The 18,691-nt window shown below is 39.2% G+C and overlaps 1 protein-coding gene across 8 annotated transcripts in view; it reads left to right on the forward strand.

Moving 5' to 3' along the window:
• The window catches only part of REEP1 (receptor accessory protein 1), a 189,918-nt gene that overhangs the window by 144,444 nt on the left and 26,783 nt on the right, over positions 1–18,691 (forward strand). For 4 of the 8 annotated variants that reach the window (XM_082258541.1, XM_082258542.1, XM_082258543.1 and 1 more), the window contains one exon: positions 16,478–16,522. The exons of 3 other annotated variants lie outside the window; for them this stretch is intronic. In XM_082258541.1, coding sequence (XP_082114667.1) covers positions 16,478–16,522 — 45 coding nt within the window. Of the gene's footprint in view, positions 1–16,477; positions 16,535–18,691 lie in introns of all 8 variants that reach the window. One more of the 8 variants, XM_082258547.1, reaches the window with a different exon arrangement.

Consider the following 18,691-nt stretch of genomic DNA (forward strand, 5'->3'; position numbering starts at 1 on the left):
GTATATTTAATTAAATTTACAACGCTGGCGATTTTTGTTCCAGAACTTAAAGGATGACTCCACCATTTTATATACTTGTTTGGATGCATTGCTTTCGTAAGCCAGGGCAGAAAAATAGTCAACTTTTTGCATAGCAGGATTGATTACCTATTTTGTTCCACTATGCTTGCATGTGGAATTATCAATTGTCTAAAAATCAATAAAGTTTACATTTTGTTTATTGCCATGTGGGGATTCCAGACACAATGTAATGGCTGACTGTCTGTGTGAACTGTAATAGTCAACTTAGTCAACTCTAGACAGCTGTATTAACCCTCAGTACATCAAGCAAAATCTGAAACTTTTTTGTAGGACACAATTATTATGTCAAAAGCCTGTACAGGTTGAAAAAGACAAATTGTATGGTAAATACTAAAAAATATTTGTTGGCAAATTACTAAGGACAGGGAGTGTGTGATTTGTAGGATCACCAGGTAAAGTAAAGGGGGGAAAAAGAAATGTAGTGCATCCACCACATCTAAGGACTAGAAAACTGCAACAGAAAACAGTATTTCACAAAAGGGAGTACACCCTCACATTTTTGTAAATATTTTATTATTTTTATCTTTTCATGTGACAACACTGAAGAAATGACACTTTGCTACAATGTAAAGTAGTGAGTGTACAGCTTGTATAACAGTGTAAATATGCTGTCCCTTCAAAATAACTCAACAGACAGCCATTAATATCTGAACCGCTAGCAATAAAAGTTAGTACACCCCTAAGTGAAAACATCCAAATCGGGCCCAATTAGCCATTTTCCCTCCCCGGTGTCATGTGACTCGTTAGTGTTACGAGGTCTCAGGGAGCAGCAGGTGTGTTAAATTTGGTGTTATCACTCTCACTCTCTCATACTGGTCACTGGATGTTCAACATGGCACCTCATGGCAAAGAACTGTCTGAGGATCTGAAAAAAAAAGAATGTTGCTTTACATAAAGATGGCCCAGGCTATTAGATTGCCAAGACACTGAAACTGAGCTGCAGCATGGTGGCCAAGACCAAACAGCGGTTTAACTTCCACTCATAACAGGCCTTGCCATGGTCGACCAAAGAAGTTGAGTGCACATGCTCAGTGTCATATCCAGAGGTTGTCTTTGGGAAATAGACGTATGAGTGCTGCCAGCATTGCTGCAGAGGTTGAAGGGGTGGGGGGTCAGCCTGTCAGTGCTCAAACCATACGCCGCACACTGCATCCAATTGGTCTGCATGGCTTGTCATCCCAGAAGGAAGCCTCTTCTAAAGATGATGCAAAAGAAAGCCCGCAAACAATTTGCTGAAGACAAGCAGACTAAGGACATGGATTACTGGAACCATGCCCTGTGGTCTGATAAAATCAAGATAAACTTATTTGGTTCCAATGGTGTCAAGCGTGTGTGGCGGCAACCAGGTGAGGAGTACAAAGACAAAGACAAGTGTGTCTTGTCTACAGTCTAGCATGGTGGTGGGAGTGTCATGGTCTGGGGCTGCATGAGTGCTGCCGGCACTGGGGAGCTACAGTTCATTGATGGAACCATGAATGCCAACATTTACTGTGACATACTGAAGCAGAGCATGATCACCTCCCTTTATTCTAACATAACTACCCCAAACAGACCTCCGAGATGACCACTATCTTGCTAAAGAAGCTGAGGGTAAAGGTGATGGACTGGCCAAGCATGTCTCCAGCCCTAATCCATATTAAGCATCTGTGGGGCATCCTCAAACAGAAGGTAAAGGAGCCCAAGGTCTCTAACATCCACCAGCTCCATGATGTCATCATGGAGGAGTGAAAGAGGACTCTCTGGTGAACTCCATGCCCAAGAGGGTCAAGGTAGTGCTGGAAAATAAATGTGACCACACAAAATATTGACACTTTTGACCAATTTGGACATTTTCACTTAGGGGTGTACTCACTTTTGTTGCCAGCGGTTTAGACATTAATGACTGTGTGTTGAGTTATTTTGCGGGAACAGCAAAATTACACTGTTATACAAGCTGTACACTCACTACTTTACATTGTAGCAAAGTGTAATTTCTTCAGTGTTGTCACATGAAAAGATATAATAAAATATTTACAAAAATGTTTGGGGTGTACTCACTTTTGTGAGATACTGTATTACATTTTTCTTTCTGGGTTTAGATACACTTTAAACAGTAAAGGAGAAGCAGCATGCTGATGAGAATATCCCTTTGCTCTATCCTTCTGGTCAGCATATTCATTGTAAGCACATGTACATACAGCCCACCCGATTGGCTCAGAGTACTGACTTTTTCTCTCTCGGTTTGGGTGCTACTATATAGGTCATTACAAGACGCTGATACATAGTTAAATTCAGGCACATAAGCTAGCCGCATTTAAAAGTACATAACTGCATATTTGGTGTTTTTAATATCTACTTGCAATTCTGCTTTAATAACCTAATTAATTTACTGTGTTTCTTATATAACATTAGAAGGTGGATCTGCACCTTAAGCTTCCACATTTTATAGTGTAGAGGGCAGGATATCAGAAGCTATTATTTGTTTGCTGAGCGACATCCAAAGCAAATAGTTTTGGCAAATATTAAAAAGCTTTATTAAATACCAGAGACTCATGGTGAAAAAGTTTTAACTCTCAGGACAATGTTGAGATCCCTGCATCTGAGTTCCTGTGTCTGCACAGCTGGTATGGCAGTTATTGGGGAGGAGGGTTTGGGATAGGGGTCCCATTTTCACTGCTATAAATGTGTTTTTTCTTCTGTTATGGAGAATGTGGCATAATGAGTATGGACGCTCAGTTTGTAGCAGGAAGAGTGAAATGCCAAGCTGGCTTATAATTCTGGCTTGGAGCTCTTGCACCTGGAGCCCCAAAAAGATAAAAGAAACCAAAAGGTGACTCAAACCAGTAGACTTTACCTACTAAATTGCTCATTTTGTATAAATCAGTCATATAAATCCTACATATATCAACACCTGAAATTCAAATTTGGATGTATGCTGGTAGGCGGAATCATCAACTGGCATACTGTATTGTACATAGAGAACTCACACAATGAAATCTTTCCTTACATCATAAAATAACATGTAAGAGAAGCCTGGCATCATGGATCTGTTTCATAATAGAGGTGGGATGGAGAAGGTGCATAGCTGCCACCAAGTCAAGGAGATACCCAAGATCAGACGTTCTCCCACCACCACCCAAAACTCAAATAACAGTTTTAGTGGGGCTCAAACCATCCATTTAAGTGGAAGATGAGGTGAGACCCGCATTCTGCCTTTTTTTTTGAGCCTTACATTTGTTAGTACAACCCCAGCTCACTGTGTGTTTATGTGTAGCCCATGTTCTGAAGGAGGCCCTAATCACTGATTAGCTTTTTACTCATAGTGTGAATAAAGTTCCCTTTTAGTATTCAGCCACATCTAGTCTGAGCTTTTGGAATGCACCTGCAAGTGCTGGTGATTTGCAGCCTATTCTTAATTGCTAATGAACAAACGGAAATTCTCTCCTCTGTAAATCTGGATACACACTATACAATTTTCTTTAGACTTTTTTTATTTAGACTTACCAAAACAATATAATATGAGGTCAGATCCAAACACTTTCAATTTGTATGCAATGAGACAGGCCCTTGCACTACATTGTTGAAGGTAAATCTAAAGGAAATCGAACAACAAAGGTTGTATAGTGCAGTGTTTCTCAACTCCGGTCCTCAGGGCACACCAACAGGCCAGGTGTGCAAGATAACTGAAGTACATCACAGGTGATATCATTTGCTGCTCAGGGATTGCAGTATTCAAGTCTGCATCTCCCCAAGGTAATACTTAAAATCTGGCCTGTTAGTGTGCCCTGAGGACCGGAGTTGAGAAATGCTGGTATAGTGTGTATCCAGCTTAAGGCTTGAATGCACAAGCGTGTTTTGACCAACTGTAGGATGGCCTTTGAGACCAAGCATCAACTATTGACTTTGCGTGCAAATGGTTTGCATGCATTTTGGTGCCCAAGTTTGGGGTGGAAACCACCAAAAACAAAATTGCCTTTGGGGAGTCTGTGTAATCACCTGGATTACACTGAAAAGCCCACCAGATGCATACCACAAAGGATCAACTTGTATGAATTTTGCTAAGACATTTCATCAGAACTTTAAAAGTGACCATTTAGCAAAATTCATTTTCATCAATGGTGCCATCAAATATTGGTGTTAGATACAGGCTTTGAAACAAAGCAGTAAAGTAAGGTTTGAATAAATAATGGTGCACCATCAGTGATATGATCAGAAAGACCCAATTTTTCAGAAGAACCTTTAAAATGGGTTCAGATCTTGAAATAAAACACTGAGTTTCATACTTCATTGAACATGTTTATAAAGCAGTAAATGTGACTTTTACCAAACATTAAATAGCGAGGACTCGATCACTTAAAACACACGCTTCTGGAAGATAAACAACAGTTAATGTTTGGAGAATATCAACTTCACTGCTTTACAAATATGCCCCTGTGTGAACGTCACCACCCCGCCTTGTCACCTCATCCAGTCAGAGAACACTTTGCATTCATTGTGAAAATGCAAATCATTCTCTGAATTGCGCCTGTGCCAACAGCTGAGTACCCATGTTCAGAATGCAAGAGGGCAGCCACTCAGCAAGGGACCTGGAAGCTAGTGGAAATCCCTTGAGTAGTGGTATCTACTACAGTGATTTCCAGCTTCTAGAGGGATCAACAGGTATGGTATGGTATATGCACAGTGATATTGGTCTAATTACTAGGGCGATGTCACCAGGTTGATTTTTCCTGTCATTGTGTAACTGCCTGCCCATACAAGGTAAGAGCAGACAGCTTACACTGACAGTCTGTAGGAACCCTGCATTGCACCCGAAATATGATGATCATGGGTGCAATGCTTTCCAGGCTCCGAAAAAAAAAAAACAATTGTAAGGCTGCTTTCACACTGATCATAAGAGTTGCAAAGGCCTTTAAAACCCAATGTTACCTTGTAAATTACTGTAATAGCAAGGATGACATCTTCTCTGTGTATATAGCCTGTGCAGAGAACAGAGCAGTGGTTGGGGCGCAGAAGGTCACCCACTACCAGCACACATTTCAGAATGCATATTCCCAGTCAAGTGCTTTCTTGCTTTTTGCTGCAAGCATTATAAGAATTCAGATCAAAGGTAAACCGAGTAAATTTCCTAACTTTACCACCTGGATAGCATCAGCAGCTCGCTGACTGGTTCCATTTTCTGCCTGGAGTTGCTCATTCTTTACCCGGAGGTGAGCTGAGCAGGATTTTGGAAAGATAAGATGGCATACACATTTTTTACACAATACCTATCTCACTCTTCCTCACTAAAGCCCCGTACACACGATCAGATTATCTAAAGATCTGTCGTCCATTTTTTGTGGCATGCTAGTCTGATGTGGAAAGTAAAGAGGTTATTTTCATACGAATTTTCCCGTGCGACAGAATTCTACTTCAGAAGTGATGTCATGTGTTGGATTGTTTTGTATGTGTTCTTTCCTCTCTGAGCATGCTTAGTCTTGCTCCTAAGATTTTTTCCCGTGGAAATCTGTACTAATGAGACGAAAATCGTACGTGTATTGACGGAGCACAAAAATTTTATATCCTGCACATCAGGATTTTGTCAGATGAAAAGTCGGCTGTCGAAAGCACCATACTAACATTCTGAAAATCGGCAGATCGGTCGTCGGACGAAATTTCCCTTCAGATTTTCTTATCATGTGTACGGGCCTTAAAGCTCATTAACTGGACAGCTCTTTCAAAAGGTTTTCTCATGGGACTTGCCTCCAACTGGTGTAGTAGTTAATAATACAGATTTCCTGTTCTCCTCCGATCCAATGAAATCAATAGAGATCTGGAGGCTATTTTACCTGTTGGTAATGAAGTGGTTACCAAGAAAAGGATACACATAGCAGCCACTTAGTGACTACCAGTCTTCCAGGTAACCATTCAAGGCACACTAGCAAAGTGAGCACAGCAGTCCCTTTCTATGTGGCATCCTTTAAAATGAAACTGTAGCCAAAATATTTTTTTAAATAGAGTAGAAAATGGTTGGAACCTCTGTCAAGTTTTCATTGCTGTCTCTAGCTCTATCAGTGAGGTTGTCTTGCAGTTCCTAACCCCAGACAGCCAACAGAAAACAATTGTAAACCTCTCCATAATAGGGGAAATTCTGCTATGACAGTTGTCTTTGAATTAATTGTCACCATTATAAGGTATCCCCCTTTACTCATGTCCTGGTGACCATCACTGCAACTGGCCACTAGGACAAACAATAAGTGTAGTACTTCCCAACATTGGCGTCCGCAGAACTTTGTTCAGGGGGGGGGGGGCAACATTTTAAGGTCACCAATGCTCTTTCCCTTTTTTTCAACAATGTCATGAAGGGGAGGGGCTTATTCCGTATACTTATTTTGAGTATTTATTTTTAAAGAGCAAACAGGTGCATTTATTTTTAAAGCATTTGTTAACCTAAAAAAAAAAAAAAAATAGATCCTGTTCCCTTAAAGCATGTTATACAGCACAGTGCTTGTGCTGTGTAATTTGGCCCCTTCTATCACCTAAAATACCTGGCTGATCCTGCCTGGCTATGTCCTCCCCTCTGTAAACTGACCACGGTATACCGTGGCGACTAAGCCCTGACACTGTGGTCAGTTTACGTGCCTCCGTCATCCATAGCTCTGTCAGAAATTAATAATGTCTCGCTGGGCCGCCTCCATTATGTCAGAATATTTATACTGCTCTGAATATAACAGTGTCTATTTATGTCAATAAGCAAAGATCTGTGCGGAAGGAGAATCTCAACTTATTTCCACAAATCAATATGTAGCAAATTTTTTTTATTGATTAATTTCTTTTTAAAAGCATATACCAATCTTAATAAAAATAGGCTACAGTATGGAATATATAAGAATATTTATTCACGAGACATGTAATCACGATAAATGATCATACTTGAGATGACACAAAAAGAGAACTTTACATAAAATATGAACTTCAAACAATAAATGCAATGTGATGTGTAGCTCAATAATGAAAGTAAAAATAAAGCAAGATTACATTTTCTCCAGGTATAGTATAAACCATAAATGAATATTCTATATAATCAGACCACAATTGTCTGCGCAATGCACAGCCTGCTAGTCACTCCACTGCAGATGAAGCGAGAATAGGCTATGCAAAACGTGAGACTAATACGCTAATAATGCGCTAAATCTAATATAAATAAAAATGTTATAAAAACAAAAATCAGCTTTTTAGAGAAAAATCTACATATGGTTTATAGGGCTGGGATTGTACACTCGTTACCCTTTAGCATGAAATGTAAAACATTTAAGGAAGTACATAAACAATATTGAATAATAATCAAATAATTAGCAAGTATAATTACCATATTTAAAATGGCTGCTAGCTTAGAATGGTCGTTACCAGAGTCCTTAAGATGGCTGCCTTTCCAAGATGGCGGTCAATTAGGGAGGAGTTTTGTTTGGCGTCCCTCAAAGTTTCAGATACATGATGGAGCAAAATGGAGTCTGTATAGATGAGTCTATGCATAGCTGTAGTAGCGTGTGTATTGTATGTGTGATGTATGTTGGGCAAATGTCATGTGTGATGTGTCCCCCTCTCATCTGAGTTTGCCTTTTTATATGGTATAGAACAAAGGACTATTAAAATTACCATAAGTTAAACCCAGAAGGAGTGACACTATCACTATTGGTTGGGATAACTTATCCATTAACTGGTGATGTCATTGGGTGACACCTCTTGGTCAACCAGTATATTAAAATGAAATGATGATACCTCCATATTTAAGAGTATCATAAAATAACATAAAAAGTATCCATGCTCTCATCTATTACATGTCCATTTAATATCCACCATGTATCTAAATAAAAATTAAATCTGGTAACACCGTTTTAATATTTAACATATCTTATTTAATATATATCTATATATATTGAAAATGACTTTTTAAACTAAGACTTCAACTAGTAGCAGTCAGTCACCAGAGATGGCAATATTGCATTGCTCTTAGGTTCAGTATGACAGCATTATTTGCCTACAAATAAACTTTGAACCTTATATTGACAAAGAGCTTACCATCTCAGACTTCCTAGAGCCTAGCAAGGTTAAACAAAATTTTATGATGCTTTCTTACTTACAAAGGATTAACATGAAGTCTATCTTTCTTGACATGTAATGATGAGTCATCAAAATCAGTTTAACTTTCTTTTAGCAAGGATGCAACAATTATAATATATAATGGTTTTCTACATATCTATGTATGTTAGTTATATATATATTTCATTGTTAATATTATGTTACATATAAGATTATAACATATCTGTAAATCTTATTTTAAATGGGTTTAAGCACAGAAAATACTGACTAAGGTTTATGATTCCCACACAGATAAGATTACCTTTGTATATTGTCTTAGACTTTATCTAAAGACAATCAACAGGCTATTTATTTATTACCTTAGGTCAACACAGCATGTCTGGGGTAAACCTGTTGAATAGACACTTTTTGTTAAAGAGATTTAACCTTTCAGTAACCTAAAAGAAATGGATGTCATTGCTTCATATTTCTATACAGAACAAAATATAACATTTCATTTCTATTTTTAAATTTAACCTCCCCAAATAAGCCTGACATATCCCCCCTTCTTCCCAGTATTTAGGTGACCAACCTTAAAAATAACTGGGAGGAAGTTTCAGGAGAAAAAAAAAGAAAAATGTCCTGTCCTCTTTTTCCAAGAGAGTAGTTCATATTGGGGATTGTTTATCATAACTTTCAAGCAAGGCGATGAAATTAAAAAGCAGTTTCAAGTATAAGTTCGTAGCGACTTTGCTATTGTTAGCTATGTCACAACTGTTCCTTGTTAGTCTTTTGAATTTCAATCTCTTAGTAAAGAAACTCAAATTTCCTTGAAATCTCCAACTTCAGCTTGCAAAGTTTTATATAGAAATTAACTACTGCGATGGTATTAGCAACTACCATTCAAAACGCAGTAAAACAATGTTGGCAAACAGAAATCCGAGAAATCTCCTTTGACCGTGGATTGAACAATGAATGGTCTCAGCATGGTCTAGAGCAGTGGTTCTTAACCTGGGTTCGATCGAACCCCAGGGGTTCGGTGAGTCAGTCTCGCGGGTTAGGCGGAGGTCAAGACACACACCCGACTCATATGATTCGTGATGACACGCCCCGCTCATTGGCTGCAGGTGATCATGCAACATCGCTTGGCCTATCTGTGCTGCAGGCAATTTAGCGCGCCCAGTAGTCGAATTGTAACTGTCGTGATGGTACATCGTGTGATTTCTTTGTTAATATGAATCCCTTCATACTAACTATGTCGAGCAAAAAAAGAAAGTGATCGGACGAATATGTACAATATGGATTCACATATATAACGGAACGTGATGGGAGTCAGCATCCTAACTGCATGATTTGCAATGCCAAGTTGAGCAATTCTAGTCTAGCACCGGCAAAACTAAGAGAACACTTCCTTAAGCTGCATGGAGATGGAAAATACAAGAACACAATGCTCGCTGAATTCAAAATGAGGAGAGCCAGATTCGATGAAAAGGCTAGTCAACTCAACGAGACCACAGACATTTCCAATCTTTTCCAATCGATTCCAATCTAAGCCAGCTTGCAGTATTTGTGCGCTATGTGAAAGACGACGTGATAAAGGAAGATTTTTTATTTTGTAAGCCTCTTACAACAACAACTAAGGCAGCCGATGTGAAGAAACTTGTGGATGACTTCTTCAAAGACAACAATCTTTTGTGGGATATGGTTTCTGCAGTTTGTTCGGATAGAGCTCCAGCCATGCTGGGAAGAAATTCTGGTTTTGGTGCGCTACTGAAAGTCGATGCACCACACATCATTGTTACGCATTGTATTCTGCACAGGCATGCGTTGGCAACAAAAACCTTGCCTCCAAAACTGGCAGAAGTATTAAAAATTGTAGTGGAATGCGTAAACTATGTGCAAAACAGTGCTCTGAGGCACCGCATCTTCAGGGAGCTGTGTAAGGAAAGGGATCTGAATTTGAGGTACTTCTGTACCATTCTAACGTTCGGTGGTTATCCCGGGGACAGGTGCTGAATCGTGTTTTTTCCGTGCGTGTGGAATTAACCCTGTTTTTGCAAGAGCACCAACATTGTCATGCAGATTGCTTCAAAAATTCTGAGTTCATTCTCATTTTAGCGTACATGACTGATATCTTCGCAGCTTTCAATCATCTCAATCAACAGATGCAGGGCGGTGGAGTCAACATCATCGAAGCGAACAAAAACCTGAAGGCTTTTCAAAAAAAGCTACCATTATGGAAACGACGAATAGAGAACGATAACTTTGCAAACTTTCCCCTGCTAGACGACCGTGGAAGTAAGATCGAAGATTTTGGAATCGGAGACATTTCTGTACCCGTGGAACTGAAGCAAGCAATTGCCACGCACTTAGATGAGCTTGCAAAGTCTCTCGACGGATACTTCCCTACAAGAGAGTCATATCCAGCATGGGTGAGACAGCCGTTCACGTTTAGTGTTGAGACAACAGATGTCAATGATGAATACCTCGATGAAATCATTGAACTTCAGCAGAGCCAGGTTCAACAGCAAGTCTTCAGAACAACAACGCTCTCAACGTTTTGGTGTCAACAACTGGTAATGTACCCTGTTATTGCTAAGAAAGCTCTGGAGATTTTCATACCGTTTGTTACAACATATCTTTGCGAGCAATCCTTTGAGGATGCTGGACATAAAAACGAAGAAAAGGAACAGACTTTGTTGCGAAAATGAAATAAGAGTGGCCCTTGCCAAGGTAAAGCTGCACATTTCTGAACTGGTCTCTGAAAGACAACAGCAGAAGTTACACTGATTTGCAGTAAATATTCATTATTATGTTTTTGTTTTTGTGTGAAAATCATGTTTTAATGTTTTTTTTCTTTGTTCTTAATGGTTTTGTTCTTTAATGGTTTTGTTCATTTTGTGCACCTATGTATAAATGTATACCAAAATATATACCTATGTTTTGAATTTGAAAAAAATCATATTTTATTTTTCCAATTAAGAAGGGTTAGGTGAATGCGCATATGAAACTGGTGGGGTTAAGTACCTCCAACAAGGTTAAGAACCACTGGTCTAGAGTGTCATACACCTAGACTGAGTTTTGCTCACATGTGCAATGCATCATTTTCACATCTCCTTCAATTGAAAACAGGAGGTAGTGCGATTCCTCTCAATGGATTTCCTTGGATCAAATGCACAAAGATCTTTTAAAACAAATCTTCCTCTCCGTCAACAAGAATCTTGGGCGTCTCGCAGCATGATTCCTGAAGAAGGACCCGATTTAATGAGGGATTCCGTCCTGAGCTGGGCTCCAAGGAGTAAGATGACCCATCCGATTGCCGCGTTTATGGTAAACATCATCGTCTGTACCAATCAACGACCTGGCATGGAAGGTTATTCTCCCTCTATTGGATGAAATATACAGTATGAATATATATATTTTCATCAATTGACATTTCAATGGGAGGTTGGTAATCTAAGCTTTCTCAGAGTTCTCCTTTATTCCATTGTGGGATCAGTGTTTTATCTGACCACCATGGAATGTGAGACTATGTATGCGACCTTTCCTAGGGGAGACTGACTTCTGGGGCTCATCAACATGGGGATGTATTCATCGCCATGGATACCACACATTGAACAATTGTACAATGATACAATATTTTGTTTAAAATGTACCTACTACTTGGGAGGAAAAATATAATATCTCCCCCTTTAGGGCATCAATGCAATTTATTGTAGGCAACAAAACTACCTGACATTGAGGATTCCTTCTTGGTTACCGTATACAACCTTTAACCTCTTGACTTCATTACGTCATTAGGGTTTGATCCTCCAAGGTATCACCGTCATTGGCAATTTTTTTGAAATGTGCCCGCTTTGAGCAACCTGTTTGAGTCAGAGGGGTGAAGTGACCACTGAAAAATAGGAGGGTAGTTAGTATCTAACAACCAAGATCCCCTGGCAGGGATTTCAGGATCCTCAATACTGTGACCTGGGGATAAAATGTTGTTAGAACCTCTGTCTCCTATGCCTTTATTCAGTGTGTCCCTCTGATTCCTGGCCATTTGGGCATTTAAGGATTTTGTGGCCCTTGGCTGGCCACAGGATTTGTTCCTAAAAAGAAATTATTTTGGTTCTGGGCTACAGCGCCCTGAGTGAACCAAGTGATCATCCGATCCAACTTGGCATCTACTCCACTGAAAACTTCTTCAGAATTGGATTTTTGGCACCGCCTTCTGCGGTGCCAATGTTTTTAGGGTACAGACAGATAAGAAAGATCCCTATCAGAACCATTTGCTCGGTTCTGGCTTGGGGTCTGGGCCTTAATGTCTCTCGATCTTCCCGAGGATTTTGGGGAACCCTAAGGTGGGGCAAATCCCTATTTATTTGTGGGTGTCCCCCTTGTTAAGGATATTGGGCATAGCTAGGGTTTCCATCCTCAAGGGTAAATTGGGCTCTTTGGGGATACTCCCTAGAGATTCTTTTAAACCTTGGGCCCTGTCCCCTTGGAGGGAAATCCTGAGATGGCCTCTGTTCCCCCCTCCTAATTGGTGGGGTGTCCAGTGTCCTCCATGAGGTATCCGGTATAAATCTTGCTCCTTTTTTTTTTTCTGTGTGAGGGTTTGAGGAGAAAGGTGTGTTTCTGCCACAATTTTGGTGACAGGCTCGCGCCTTCCTTTGTATTGTATCCTCTGTTGGATGGAGTACAAATTGTCACTCTCTTTTACCAACCATTCCAGTGAACACCCCAACTTGTAGTCCCTTGCCAAACCTATTATTATGTACGTAGGCAATGCCTCAAAGCACAGGGATTTAAATTCCGAGTGGTTGTACTCAGGCTCCTTCATTGAAGGGTGTTAGGCACTTTTGAGTACAGCCAACAATTAAATGGGCTTTGGTGCTGTGTACATTTTAAATTATAGATAGCAGCTCTAGCAGCAGTAAGGTTTTTGTATGGGCCGACTTTTAAATTACATCCTTGAGGCACAACACAGAAAGGCTGTTTTCATAGGCCTCAAGATGATCAGTAATGTCTATGGACCCTTTCTTAACAAAAATCAGGACAGTGCTCTTTTTAAAAACTTTATAAATTCTGAAAGTGTATGGTATCTTTTTAGGGGTGCTAGTCTTTCTGCAGTGACCTTGATATGACTCATACCTATTTATGCACGGCTGCCCAATTTCTGCCCTCCTATATTAGGAAGATGGCTGGGGTAGGACGTGGACTCTCTGCCTGACTCCCCCCCCCCCTTGTCTGGGTCATAACCATCAGACTGGGAGTCATATCTGGGTCTAATGAATTACTTCATTTATAATGCAGGACTGATAAGCATTACCCTTGTGCATGGACACCATAGCCTCTTGGAACTCTCCTATTTATTTACTAATGAGTTCCTGTCCTGACATGAACTGTTACACTTTTTTATTTTATTAATTTTCCACTGCTGGTTACTCGGCAACTACATTTTCCACTGCTGGTTACTCTGCAACTTTCGCTAGAAAACATTTTTTCTTGCTCAAAACTTCCTAATTATTGCATTAATCATTTGCATTTCTCTTTCAAATGGTTACTTTCATTACAGCTTTCTTGATAAGACTTCTGCCACAGTTCTACTTCATTCTGCAGTTTCAAGCTACATTCTCTTAACTGATGAGTCCCAATAGAGGCTACTTTCACCTGCTCAAGGAGGTTCCTTATCTCACTTCCTATTATTTGGAGTGGAGATTGGAACTTTACTAAATTCCTTTTTGCTGAGCCTTCTGGTGCAGTCCCTTACAGAGATACAGTAAGATTGGTATGATTTTAAAAGTATGTGATCACGCTTCCTGACGTCTTTGGTGTTAGAGAAGCTTTTGGCGAGTTCATACATCAGGTTTTCCTCTACCCCACGTCAGGTGCCCATATTTGGCCCGACTTCTTCTGAGGATTTTGGTAAGACTCCAACCAGCCTTTACATATTCCACCATTTCAGACTCAGAGAGGTGTCTCTACATATTCTAGATCTGTGCCGAATCTACTGGGGCTGTGGGATTACCACTAGGGACTGTCACCTTGCCAGAGTTGGCAGCGTGAACCTTACCTGCTGTAGACATTTTTTTAAGGCATTTCTATCAACATCACAATCAAAAAAAATTTAAAAAAAGTTATGAATTATGTCATCATGATCATATTATGATTGGCATATGTAAGAAATTACTAATATCTCACTAGGGCCTCCATTATGTAAGAAATTAATAATATCTCAGCAGTGCCTCCATTATGTCAGAAATTAATAATATCTTGCTGGGCCGCCTCCATTATGTCAGAATGTTTATACTGCTCTGAATATAACAGTGTCTATTTATGTCAATAAGCAAAGATCTGTGCGGAGGTAGAATCTCAACTTATTTCCACAAATCAATATGTAGCAAATTCTTTTTATTGATTAATTTCTTTTTAAAAGCATATACCAATCTTAATGAAACAGTCTACAGCATGGAATATATAAGAATATTTATTCACGAGACATGTAATCACGATAAATAATCATACTTGAGATGACACAAAAAGAGAACTTTACATAAAATATGAACTTCAAACAATAAATGCAGTGTGATGTGTAGCTCAATAATGAAAGTAAAAATAAAGCAAGATTACATTTTATTCAGGTATAGTATAAACCATAAATGAATGTTCTATATAATCAAACCACAATTGTCTGCGCAATGCACAGCCTGATAGTCACTCCACTGCAGATGAAGCGAGAATAGGCTATGCAAAACTTGAGACTAATACGCTAATACGATACATGATGGAGCAAAATGGAGTCTGTATAGGTGAGTCTATGCATAGCTGTAGTAGCGTGTGTATTGTATGTGTGATGTATGTTGGGCAAATGTCATGTGTGATGTGTCCCCCTCTCATCTGAGTTTGCCTTTTTATATGGTATAGAACAAAGGACTATTAAAATTACCATAAGTTAAACCCAGAAGGAGTGACACTATCCCCATTGGTTGGGATAACTTATCCATTAACTGGTGATGCCATTGGGTGGCACCTCTTGGTCAACCAGTATATTAAAATTAAATGATGCTACCTCCATATTTAAGAGTATCATAAAATAACATAAAAGTCCTCTCATCTATTACATGTCCATTTAATATTCACCATGTATCTAAATAAAGATTAAATCTGGTAACACCGTTTTAATATTTAACATATCTTATTTAATATATATATCTATATGTATTGGAAATTACTTTTTAACCTAAGACTTCAATTAGTAGCAGTCAGTCACCAGAGATGGCAATATTGCATTGCTCTTAGGTTCAGTATGACAGCATTATTTGCCTACAAATAAACTTTGAACCTTATATTGACAAAGAGCTTACCATCTCAGACTTCCTAGAGCCTAGCAAGGTTAAACAAAATTTTATGATGCTTTCTTACTTACAAAGGATTAACATGAAGTCTATCTTTTTTAAGTTTAACTTTCTTTTAGCAAGGATGCAACAATTATAATATATAATGGTTTTCTACATATCTATGTATGTTAGTTATATATATATTTCATTGTTAATATTATGTTACATATAAGATTATAACATATCTGTAAATCTTATTTTAAATGGGTTTAAGCACAGAAAATACTGACTAAGGTTTATGATTCCCACACAGATAAGATTACCTTTGTATAGCGTCTTAGACTTTATCTAAAGACAATCAACAGGCTATTTATTTAATACCTTAGGTCAACACAGCATGTCTGGGGTAAACCTGTTGAATAGGCACTTTTTGTTAAAGAGATTTAACCTTTCAGTAACCTAACAGAAATGGATGTCATTGCTTCATATTTCTATACAGAACAAAATATAACATTTCATTTCTATTTTTAAATTTAACATCCCCAAATAAGCCTGACAGCTCTCCTGTCCTCCTCTGTCCTCTCCGCTGCAGACAGCTGTCAGATGGGGAGAGGAGAGAGACAACGGGTCACGTGAGCGGCCTCAGCCCTCTGAAAACTGGTAAAGAATGGCTTATTTTTTTAAAACACAGACTCTGGGGCAAACAGGATTATTAAAAAGACCAGACAGGATGGTATAAAGTGGCTTAACAATCACTTTAAAGGGGGAAGTTGAGATTCTAGGGGGGGGGGGCATTTGCCCCCCCTTGCCCCTACCTGCGGATGCCCATGCTTCCCAACAGTGTTGAAGACCACAAAAAAACCCTTCCACACTCTATATAAAATTAGAACAGTTTCGGCTTGAATTTTACTTTGAATTTGTTTGCTCAAGGACAGTTTTGGGATATGACACCCTTAGCTTTTCGAAAAAAGTGCTTATAATTTTCAGTAAAGAATATTTATTTTAACCCTTTTGTTTTGTTCTTGTAAATTGATCAGGGAATAAAGAGTGGAGACCACCGATGCCATGAGCCTCAGTTTAAAGTAAAGAACTAGGTGATGTACATAAATAAAGCAATAGATGTAATGCATGGCGCAAATGATGGCTGTGCCTTGCTTGACTGCAGCTGTAAACTGCATGGGACATTGGAAGTAATGTGAATCATGGGATAACCTGCGCTTTCTTACATAATTTGTAGCCCATCGTATTCATATTTGGATGTGTGTGTGATATCTCTTCATTTGTATCTGATCCTTGGCAGTTCCATGGGTCAGCTCTCTAGGCATTAAGTCTGATATGTTTAGGAGCCTTTTCCATATCTTTTTTTTATTAAGGTAGTTAACTAGTTCTTTCCTGAGCCCTCCCCATTTGCATGGTATGGCAGAACCCATGCTAGCACAGGGAGAACATGAAAATCTAATGTAGATACCACTCTAGTCGAGATTCAAACCAAGGACCATTACTGCAAGACAGAAGTGCTAACCATTAAGCCCAAGTGTTGCCTACAGTTGGTTGTACTTAGACTTTTAAAGGGTAACTCCACTTTTGTTAAAGGGAAACTCCACTTTCGTGGGTGAAAAAAAATAGCAAGTAAAGAAAAAACAATATAGGGTATACAATTACGACACAAATCAGATTGTAATTGAATGTTATTACAAATTACCTTTCCTTTTCAATCTGCAGCTGTTGTAATTTTCTGAAAATGCAATGCAATATGGCTACCTAGAGCTGTTCTGTATACAGAATGTATACTGACCACACCCCAGAAAAATAATTTCCTGCTTGTGTGATTTGCTTACCAATTTTCCCAGAAGTCTGCACTAAGATACAAGTCAGATTTCTGGCAACCCCTGCAACAAAAATGTCAGTGTTTGGTGAGATACTCCCAATAAGAACACGTCTAAAGGGATGCAGGCCCAGCAGATTTAATAATTAGAGCCCTGCAGCTGCCACAGCTGATAGATAATTATGAAACCATTCCCATTAGACCCACTCAGCACAGACGCACAGAGAAACAAACAATGATTTCTTCAGAATAACAAAAGGTAGGAATCTGAAACAAAGTTTGTTAAAGACCTTGTAATGTACAGAGATCACCCAGGGGAATGTTTTTCTCAACAAACGTGGAGTTACGCATTAAAAGCATTAAAATGTTTCCATAGACATACATATACTATATATATATATATATATATATATATATATATATATATATATATATATATACACACACAGGGCTTTTTTTCTCAGAAAAAAGGTATAGGAACTCAACCACGGCCTCCAAAAAACCCCTCCGACCCCCCCCCACACACAAACCCTCTAAACCCCCGACTGCCCCATCTTCTCCTCACCTCCTTAAAAGCTCCACCATCCTTTACATTTCTAACTTTAGTTGCTGTATTAAGCTCAAGTGAAGCACCCAGTCAGCTCTAGTACCTCCCCGCACACTGTAGTTGGCTCTGCCTCTCTCACTTCCTGGGAGATTATTCATTGGGGGTGCCCGCATCTGCACTGCACCCCGGGCACCTGAATCTCCCTTGTCCCCATCCTTCACTCAGTAGGAGCCACTCAGAAGATCAGATCTGTAGATGCCATTGGAAGACAAGCTGTCACTTGTAAACACAGAAGCTGGACTTACTTTGTACAAAATTATTTGTTGGTAATGGCAGAAACTAGTTGCATGGATTGCGCAGGTGTGAATTTGACCCATTCTTCCCCACAAACAGTCTTTAAATCTTGAAGGTTTTATGAATGCTGATCTTTAGTTCTTTCCAAAGATTTTCTGTTGGATTCAAGTCAGGTGATTGGCTCGGCCATTCAAGGTGCTTTATTTTCTTTCTTTGAAACCAACTGAGAGTTTCCTTGGCTTTGAGTTTGGAGTCGTTGTCTTGCTGAAATGTCCACCCTCATTTCATCTTCATCATCCTTGTAGATGGCAGCAGATTTTTATCAAGAATTTCATGGTACATCTTTTCAATCATCCTTCTTTCAATGACATGAAGTTTACCAGTGCCATATGCTGAAAAACAGCCCCACACCATGATGTTCCCACCTCCAAATTTCACTGTTGTTATGGTGTCTTTGGGGTGATGTGTCATTTGACCTCCAAACTTGGTGTGAATTATGGCATTCAAAGAGTTCAATTTTGGTCTCATCTGACCAGAATATATACTCCCAGTATTTCACAGGCTTGTCTAAATGTTGTGCAGAAA

This window comes from Pelophylax lessonae (assembly GCF_965119305.1).
Source record: "Pelophylax lessonae genome assembly, chromosome: 1".
NCBI classification, from domain to species: domain Eukaryota; kingdom Metazoa; phylum Chordata; class Amphibia; order Anura; family Ranidae; genus Pelophylax; species Pelophylax lessonae.